Here is a 9,122-nt window from a genome sequence, read left to right as displayed (position 1 = left end):
AGTCGCAATTGATCCTGGTCCGGGATGGCCGTCTCTGTTGTGGTCACGGTCGTCCTGGCGACAGCATGACGCAGTCGGCGGCGGCACGAGAGGAGCCGACGACCCGGGCTCGCACTGACCGCCGGCACCGGCGCCGGGGACAGGTGAGCCCCGTGCACGCAGCGTACCCCGCCGGCTGATCTTTCAGTTGCGCTCGCACGGCCGCCGCCGTGCCAGACTGCGCTACTCGCGCCGTGTTGTCGTCTTCAAGCTGATTCGCTGCGTGTGCGTGTGCGTGTGCTGCGGATGAGCGCCGTCGACTTTTCGGTAATCTCAGTCGCCCGCATGTGAGCCAAACACGTGGGGGCCTCGCCGCCCGCCGCCGACCATTCCTGCTGCTCCCGTGATGTTCCACTGCATCCTCTCTAGGCATGACGTTTAGATGTATCTGTTGCCGTTAGCCTTGGAGCTCACCTTAAATAACCCTATACTGTGGGCTATGTGAAGGTATTGTAGTGGTGACTAAGCCGACCGCCAACACAGCTCATTAAATAAGAGAGAGAGAGAGAGAAAGAGAGGGGCAGAGAGAGAGAGAGAGAGAGAGAGAGAGAGAGAGAGAGAGAGAGAGAGAGAGAGAGAGAGAGAGAGGGAGAGAGAGAGAGAGAGAGAGAGAGAGAGAGAGAGAGAGAGAGAGAGAGAGAGAGAGAGAGAGAGAGAGAGAGAGAGAGAGAGAGAGAGAGAGAGAGAGAGAGAGAGAGAGAGAGAGAGAGAGAGAGAGAGTGTGTGTGTGTGTGTGTGTGTGTGCGGCATCGAAAATCGTCCCTGTTCGTCAGCTGGCGCCCCTAGTGGCATGTTCTGCCGTGTTGGAAGTGTTTTGCCGTGGGCAATTGGCTGCTATTTTTGATGGGCAGATGACGGGTAGGGCGGCCACCGCCCGCGACGGAATAGAACGCGACGTATTTGTAAAGCAGCGCATAGTTCGACTGCTGTGCGGCAGTTGTGTGTTTTATCTCAGTGGCCTCCTCGTCTCAAATTATCAAAAATGGGCAATAGCGCTCGAGTAAGGCGGATTCTGATTTAACCATGAGTTCGGGGCTTACAAACAGGGCTATCAGTATGTAGTGAGAGAGGGGAATTCTCTAGCCAGAAAGGCTCGTTCCGGTGTCAAACGAACGCCTTCTGTTGTGTGCTGGTGTGTAGTGCGGGAGCGTTCCACTGCGGCGCAGCCCACGCCCAGGCCAGCTCTGAAGTGACCCCAACCTCTGACCCGCCGCGGGGTGAAGTGACTCCGTCAGCGACGTCTTCGCCTGGGCCCAGAACGCGCTCCGACCTCACCACCGCACCCAGCCTGGCGGCTCGTCTCGATGCAGCCGTCGATCGTGGTCACTGAGGAGAGCAGCCGCATGCTGAGTAACGTAAACGCCGCCTTCCTGATGGGTCCTGACGACGACTGGGCCGTAGGCGGCGGCATGGCCAGCCCCACCTTCAGCCTGGACGAGCCGCCCGACACGGCAGCCAGCAGCGAGCCCAGTGAGCATTCGGCGCAGTTGTCTCTCTCGCCCCGTGTCCCCCGCTACTTACCCATGGTCTCCCCCTCAATCGAGTCCAGTGAGTGCCTGGGGTCGCTGACCCCTCGCGGTCCCATGGTCCCCTTCAGCCGGGGTCGTCGAGTGTCGGGGTCAGCTCACACCTCACGACCCCATGGTTCCCCACAGCTGACTCAGCCCCGGAGTGTTGTGCACAGCTCACCCTCTCGCCACCCTACACTCTACTGTGTCCGACAAGAGCTGCTTTTGGGCCTCTGCACAACAACATTGCTGTGTCAATAACGACACCCAAGAAATACACATGAATTTGGTTTGCAAAGTGAGCGTGGCGAAGGTACTCACAGCACTATTGTTTATCTAAAGCGCCCTGCAAAGATGTGCACGAGTGTTTGGTCTAATTTGCGGCTTTTAAGTGTAGCCTTGCCACATGAAATAAAAGCTTTACTTTTGAAGACTAGAGTGTTGACGTTGATACGCTGGCCATCTTGTCACGGCCAGGTGTTTTAGCGATGTTGCCGAGGCTCTTCATCTTCTGGTGCTTTTTTAAACATCCATGAAATCCCTGATTAGATATGGGTGGCGAATGGGTATAAGTGCGCAGTTGTATGGGTAACGGGTGAATTGGTAAAGGGAATATTGCCCTTGAGTCTGACTTATCTCACGGGATCATTTTTACCCCTGATATCGTAAAACTAAGAGAACTAGAGACATCAAATTTACGGATAAGTAGGCCAGTGTATAGCCTAACCGTATCAAGTTTTGAAGTACCTAGGTTATGGTCTTCGGGTAAAACAATGTCAAACTAGGTTAAGCTTTTAACCTTGAGACTTGTGCTAAACAAATGGTCACTCCTGTTTACTTGAGATCAGTGACTTATTCAGCCCCCAAAAGACCACGGTAACTAAAAAACTACAGAATGGTTCTGATTTTCAATTTAAATGTGCGTCAACGATTATGCTAGGCGGTATGTTCCTGACTCACCAGGTTGATCGCGATTATGTTCTGTTGCTGGCCTTCTGCAACCTTTTTGCGGTCCAAGTAAGATGTCTGTTAACGCCTCTATGTGCATATCTATGTGCACGTATCATGTACAAAGGTACATGATACAAAAATATGCAAAATTGTAAAAAGAAAAAATGCATTTATGCATGAACATAAACACTATCCTTTAAAGCTAGTCCTGCAGTGAGAGAACAGTTTCGCTTTGTTCTCGTTCTGGCCTTAACACCCAATCCGAGGTCAATGGAATCAGTCGTAATCTGAGCGAGATGTGTGGTGCCGTCTAACACTCAGCTGCCGCATCAGGTTGAAGGGTTCTCTAGGAATTAACTTCGTATAGATCTACGGCCTTGCTTTGACCTGCCATAGGTCAACAACTCTGCAAGGTACACCCAATCTTTTTGTCAAAATATCTGACCTTGCATTGCCTACAAATAAGCAAAGCTGCCAAATTGCCCCCCCCCCCCTCGAGCGCGTGTTTTCACATTGTGGTCGCTCATCACTTCCACTACTGCCGAACCGCCACCGATCCTTACAACACATATACAACAGGAAGCCTCAGACGAGTTCGCGTTGTCGGTCTCGGCGAGCCGTCTCCGTCTATCAATTCGTGAAACCCATCTCTCACGTGGCTCGCCGATGACGGTGTGGCTGGTCCGGCGGCCGGTCCTCCGTCCGTCCGCGCTGACAGCTCCCCTCCAGCAGCCTCAGCCATGGGGTGGTCGTCCGGTTACATGAGCTCCGGACAGCTGCTCGCCACCGAACAAGCAGACCAGACCAGCCTGTCTGTGCCTCACATCCGCGTGACCGACAGGTGAGAGCTGCTAAAAGTATCCTTATCCACGTGCCCGGCAGGTGAGTCTCTTAAACACAAATCCACGTGACTGGTAGACGAGACCATGTCCTCACATCCCGTGACAGACAGCTGGCGGTCCGATTTCGATAAAAGCCTGGTTGGTAGCGTGTTTAACACACACAATCACGCCGGTGACAGGCGGGAGACCGTGTTGCAGAGCTTTTGATCCGCGTCACTCTTTGCGAGGATTTAATCCTCCCATTCATGTGAGTCGACACTGCTAGCGTTTTGTAGCCGTGTATTTCGGCTGGCCTTCCTCGGCTAACGGAGGCGTGTTTAACCGGTCCTCTGCGACCGGCTCAAGGTCGGCCTCAGGTGCGCCGGCCGAGCGCGCGCAGGGCGCCGTCCCCGACCAAATACGACACCTGGTGCGTCGCTTCACGCAGCGCACCAACCGAGTCAAGTCGGTGCTGCAGGAGTCGCCCACCTCGTCAGCGTCCGGGAGCGGCGCAGGTGGGGAGGCCGGCCAGCGTAGCATGCGGGTAGCCAAGTAACGTCAAAGCTGATGAGGATGAGTTGGAGTTTAAGGTGCGCATCGACGGCAAATGGTCATACAGCTCCCACAACTATCGTGTTACGAGGTAAAGTCGCAGCGCAAACGGATTTTTGAAATCCAAACACCGTTAAACGAAACGACTGTGAAGAGTCAGCATGGTGAGGTGGAGAAAACATCAAAATAAAACCAACGACAGATGGAAACTGAAAAGCTCTCCAGTTACGATAACTGGAGAGTGTTTACCCAAAATGTCAGGCAGTGTGAGCTGTGTAGCCTGACAGTGTCAGAGCTGACTGGGTGGCCAGGCAGTGTCGGAGCTGGTTAGCAGATGCCGTTGCCATGCCAACCAGCCGCCTGCTGCGTTGTTACGGGCTCAAAAGTCAGTCGACATTTGGGCGGCACCCTTGTGGGTGTGAAGGGAAAGCATCGTTCGGGCGAGATCAAGGTTTTCATCGTTGAAAGCCGTCACCGTATTTCGCTGTTTTTGGCATCTCTTGGCATCTTGTTGGCATCTTTTGGTTGGTGACGTCACACGCGCACGGCGGCGCCGCTGTTCGCCAGAGGAAGACTGGGCCGAGCCGCCGCCGTTGCCGGTCCCGCCGCCGCCCGGAGCCCAGCTCACCGACGGCGACGAGGAGGCGCCCACCGAGGCCCCGAGGCCGTCCTCTTGCCGTCTGGCCCTGAGCTTCTGCCGTACCTACTTCATCAACCGGGCCATCAACCCGCGAGGTAAGACAGCCTAACGCATGGAGCCATCGTCTGTACCCGCTATTACATCAACCGGGCCATCAACCCGCGAGGTAAGGCAGCTTGACGCATGGAGCCATCGACTGTACCCGTTATTGCATCAACCTGGCCAGCGACTCCCGGTAATGTAGATCACTGATGCTGCTCCCGCATCTGCTGCAACAACCATTTCATCAACCACCGGGGTAAGGTGGCTCACTGCATGAGGCCGTTGGCGTCATCCAATAATGTATTAACAGTGGCAAGAGAGCAAAATGGCCCAGCGCATCTAATCACAAGCTTCGCTGCAGGTGCCGTAACAAGTGAGCAATCAATCTGAGGATGAGGATATTCCGATGTAGGAGTTGATTACATCATCCAGCTCTTAATATTGAGCTTGGACTATGTAACCAATGTTTGCTTGATAGCACCGTTTCACCAGCACCTCTTGGCAAAACGAAAGGCTGCTTCTGTCGGCATAGGATCTCCAAAATTGTACTGCCGAAAAATCAGGATGCGAAAATCAGTTTAATACTTTCGGTGCCTAAAACCAGTGTAATATCCTGATATTTCATGGAACAAGTTAGTTCAATAAACAATACAAAAAACCCTCATTACTACATCGATGGCTCGTACAGTGCCCTTTTAAAGATTTAGTCCTAGCCTTTTGTATTTATGAATTTGTGGGATCAGGGTTCGCGCAAAGCAGTGCTTGTAGCGTGAGCCATGACCCCTACGATAAGATAGTGACATTTTGGGTCAACGGCAAGGCTTCGCGGCAAAAGTTGAACGTGCCGTAATGCTCGGCACGGTCCGCCCTGCTCTCTGGCGTCACCTGACCTATAGCGAGATCGCTGCCGCCGGTCGTAGGCCGCTCCAGTCAAGGGCAAATAATGATCGCCTGAAGCGATTCGAACCTACCCCGACGAGGGTGGGTGGATCTCAAGGTAGGCACTTAAACCAAATGAGCCAACGGGACGGGAGTATCGGGACCTTTGAACTGTGTTTCTCAAGTATTAAAGTGTTCGGTTCATAGGTCTCAAAAGCACGGCGCATGTCATGACAAACAAGCATGAGCGCCGTTGCAAGGTGGTTTGGGGGTTGCGAGATGAGATGCAATCCAATAAAAAATTATTCATCTATTAAGAAATAATGTACGAAAAATTGCAGATGCGAAGAAATAGATTAACAGCTGATTGATATGTGCATTTAATCAGTAAACGGGGCTTAGTTAAGTTCATCGCTATGAAGATCCATGAATTCAAATCAGCACCAACATTCATCCCAAAGTTGAATAGTGTTTTACAATGATCTGGCCACAACCAATTCACGGAAAATCATCAGCTCAATTTGCTTACATAGCGAGGTCCATGCTTCATTTTCGCACAGTGGCAATGTGAAAAAGCGCGTGAAGACAATTTCATCGAATAGCTGACTGCTTAACCCATGCAAGACGTACATGACCAATGGCCATACGCATGCGTAAAACCCAGCGAAGACGTCTGGTCCGCTCGCTTAGATTTTGACGTCATGTGCATGATGATAACGACAATAGTTAGTACGCTCTCATCACCTTGGTGGTTCCACGGCGCACGAGGCCTCTAAGTGGTTCGTACGTTTGGATCGTAGAAGAGTGGCCGATGACGTGTTCAAAAAAGCAACTAATGCAGTTGCATTGCTTACTTCGCGGCCCGACAAAGAATGATATCCCATCTGTTTGTTATGCATTTCTTCACACACCAAGGTTCATGTGCATGTCCTAGCATTGCAGCTTGTCTTACGCAGAATTTTGCGCGCAGATTTTCCTTTTGCAAAACGCTATGCGCAAATCCCGCACGTAAATGATCGTGCTCACAAAATTCCGTGGCTGCGAAACTCGCACCCGGAAACCTCACGCGCGCAATTTTTTGCACCACATTTGTCCTTAAAGCATCTTTTCGGATCACGTTTCTTCGTAAATGCCGTTTTTCATCACGTTTCTCGGCTACGTATACAATTCTTGGCATGACAAGCGTGGTGTTCAGAATAGAAACGTTGCATTTCCTTACCATCCTCGCTATAATAGTGTTCTTTTCCCATGCTCATTTTCTTCCGCCAGTTCTAACGCTCCTTAGCAGTCGCCACAAATATTTCTGAGGATATCTCTCCGGTATGCTGTGTGATTGCGACCAAATTTTCAGTGGCCTCTGGGACCTTTTTTGCCTATGTTTCGATAATATGCTCATCCGACTTTATCATCTATGAGCATCGACATTTTAAGAGGAACACTGCACGGCAATGCACGCCTGGTGCCGGCGGCGAGTCGCAGCAGGCAAATCCGCCTATCGCACCTGGCGAGCCGGGACTGGTGCATTCACGTAGCTCTACGCCATCAACATATGGTCCGAAGCACTCGCAACCACACATGAATAACAAGTGTCGTAAGTGTCGTGTCGCCGCGCAGCATGGTTTCGTAAGTCATGACATGTGAAGGTGAAATTTTGTCCATATCCAAACATCTTTTTTTACCTGGCCTAATAGACAATTGTTGACCTAGCCGCATAAAACTTGCAATCACTGGCAACATCTCGCTAAGGCCAATCGACCGGTTTTTCCGCGCCCCTCATCATGCTTAGTCTGGAACCAGCAGGTGGGATGGCAACGACCTCCTGATCCTTTCGCGCGATAAAAAGCGGGGAACCAGAGCAAAAGTGAGGCAAATTTACTCTTAAGAAAATTTGCTTGCGGAGAAATGTGGCCCAAAGTCACATGGCACAACATTTTGCTTGCGGACCTTCGGTACAGAAAAAATGGTGTTAAGTTCAGCCCCGGAGCCTTTGTACCCATAATAGAGACTTTCTGCGGCATTCATTGTCTTCAAAGAGCGTTGGTAGGAAGCATTTACCATTTATTCAGTGTAGTTTGCTGTGCCAATGCCGGTACTACTCGCATTTTGCCCATTTCTAAATTTCGCTGTGAAGCTTTTTAACCTGAAGTTAACCCCTGTGTTGTGTTATTTCAGGTGTTGTGTACCTCGTCTGGCTGGCCATCATATCCATCTTTTTCACATACAACAGCTGGGCGATACCCCTTCGTGCTGCCTTTCCTTTCCACACCCCAGGTAAATGGTCACTTCAATGTTGTTATAGTCGATGTTAAGGTCAAAGCCAGGTTTCGGACCCACCGTAAATATCACTTGCCCATGATGCATTAGCGGCGTGACCTGGGATGGTTCAATATCTTATAATATGGTTTTGTAAGGAACGTTAATGCTATTGGGATCGAGCAGAGAGTGATCCGTTGATCGCTGATCCATTTGGCCTGCTTTTAAAATAATGTTTTGTGTAGACCTTTAAAGCGCTAGGTATTGTGTAATTGGTAATCTATTTAGTCTTGCCGACAGCTTGGTTGCCAGACACCATCGAAAATATTCTTTGGGACCTCTTAGTCACTTGCTCTTTGAATAGTGTCCATGATTTCCATGACGCGATACTGTTTCCAGTCAACGCTTGCCCGGGTGGCCGGCTGAATACCATTCGCTCGGGTGGGGTCAATTTCACCCCTGAGATAAAACAAAATAGAAGAGACTCAAACTCACAGGGTGGAATGACCTGTACGTGAACTCATTTGTGGAGAAATTTGAGGTTGTGAAGTCATAGCCTTGAGGTCAAATAAGGTCAAGCAAGGTCAGACTCCAGATTTGTGTCTTAAGTGCCCCCAGACCGCTTCATGGAACTGCCGTGAAGCTAAATGCCTGTTCAAAGCAAGAGGCCAAGAAGGTCAGTGGTCTTGTTTGACCTTTATGAGTTTCGGGTAACAACATATCTACGAGATTGCTCCTGTATTGTCATTAAAACAGGCGTCAAAAATCAAGCTAGGTGTTTTTCTAAACATTAAGTGTTGACCCGGGTTATTTGAGTGCAGTGACCTACTCTGACCTTTAAGAACTCCATGGAACATGTCTATTGCGGTTCCCATCACCAATAGATTCGAAATAAGCACCAGAATCTGTCTCATAAACCAAGGTCTCGAGTAAAAATGCATGTTAGTTTTGACCTCATTCTGACCCTCATACCTGACCCATCGTCAATCAAGTTGGTCGTGTCTCTAAATTAAATTGCTGTATTACCTAGCAAACTATCTCAGGTATGTATGGCTTCGTCTAACCATCCGTTGTTGCATCACATTGAACGATTCCCTAGAAATGCCCTTCGCTGACAGCCATAGCCTGACTTTGAACTATAGTTCCTATAGATCAGCAACCTTTCAAGGCGCATCTGTTTTTTCAACATAAGCAATCCCCTATTCAGTTCTTTACAGCTATGCAAAATTTGTCGTGGCTACGCCGCGCTGTTCGGAAGCAATTCTGGAAAATCTTTGGGGTGTCAATTTGACCCCAACCGGACGCGTGTTACATATCGTTCAAGAGGGAATTTTTGGTGCCGTTGCCCATACACTTCCTATTACAGCAAAACGTGATCAATCCACGCCGTTGAGCACTGTTCAGTTCTGATGCCGTGACATAACTATGCCCACGCGT

The 9,122-nt window shown here is 50.3% G+C and overlaps 1 protein-coding gene across 1 annotated transcript in view; it reads left to right on the top strand.

Annotated features, from left to right (window-relative positions):
* The first annotated feature begins 1,266 nt into the window (after positions 1-1,266).
* Positions 1,267-9,122, top strand: part of LOC119089779 (cyclic nucleotide-gated cation channel beta-3) — a 35,895-nt gene continuing 28,039 nt past the window's right edge. The window contains exons 1-5 of the mRNA XM_037212593.1: positions 1,267-1,509; positions 3,228-3,339; positions 3,686-3,871; positions 4,491-4,606; positions 7,605-7,703. Coding sequence (XP_037068488.1) covers positions 1,344-1,509; positions 3,228-3,339; positions 3,686-3,871; positions 4,491-4,606; positions 7,605-7,703 — 679 coding nt within the window. The 5' untranslated portion in view covers positions 1,267-1,343. The remainder of the gene's footprint in view (positions 1,510-3,227; positions 3,340-3,685; positions 3,872-4,490; positions 4,607-7,604; positions 7,704-9,122) is intronic.

Source organism: Pollicipes pollicipes, unplaced genomic scaffold (assembly GCF_011947565.3).
Source record: "Pollicipes pollicipes isolate AB1234 unplaced genomic scaffold, Ppol_2.1 Scaffold_3087;HRSCAF=3621_pilon_pilon_pilon, whole genome shotgun sequence".
In the NCBI taxonomy this organism is placed as follows: domain Eukaryota; kingdom Metazoa; phylum Arthropoda; class Thecostraca; order Pollicipedomorpha; family Pollicipedidae; genus Pollicipes; species Pollicipes pollicipes.
The sequence above is the reverse complement of the archived record's forward strand: the minus strand, read 5'-3'. Positions and strand labels throughout refer to the sequence as shown.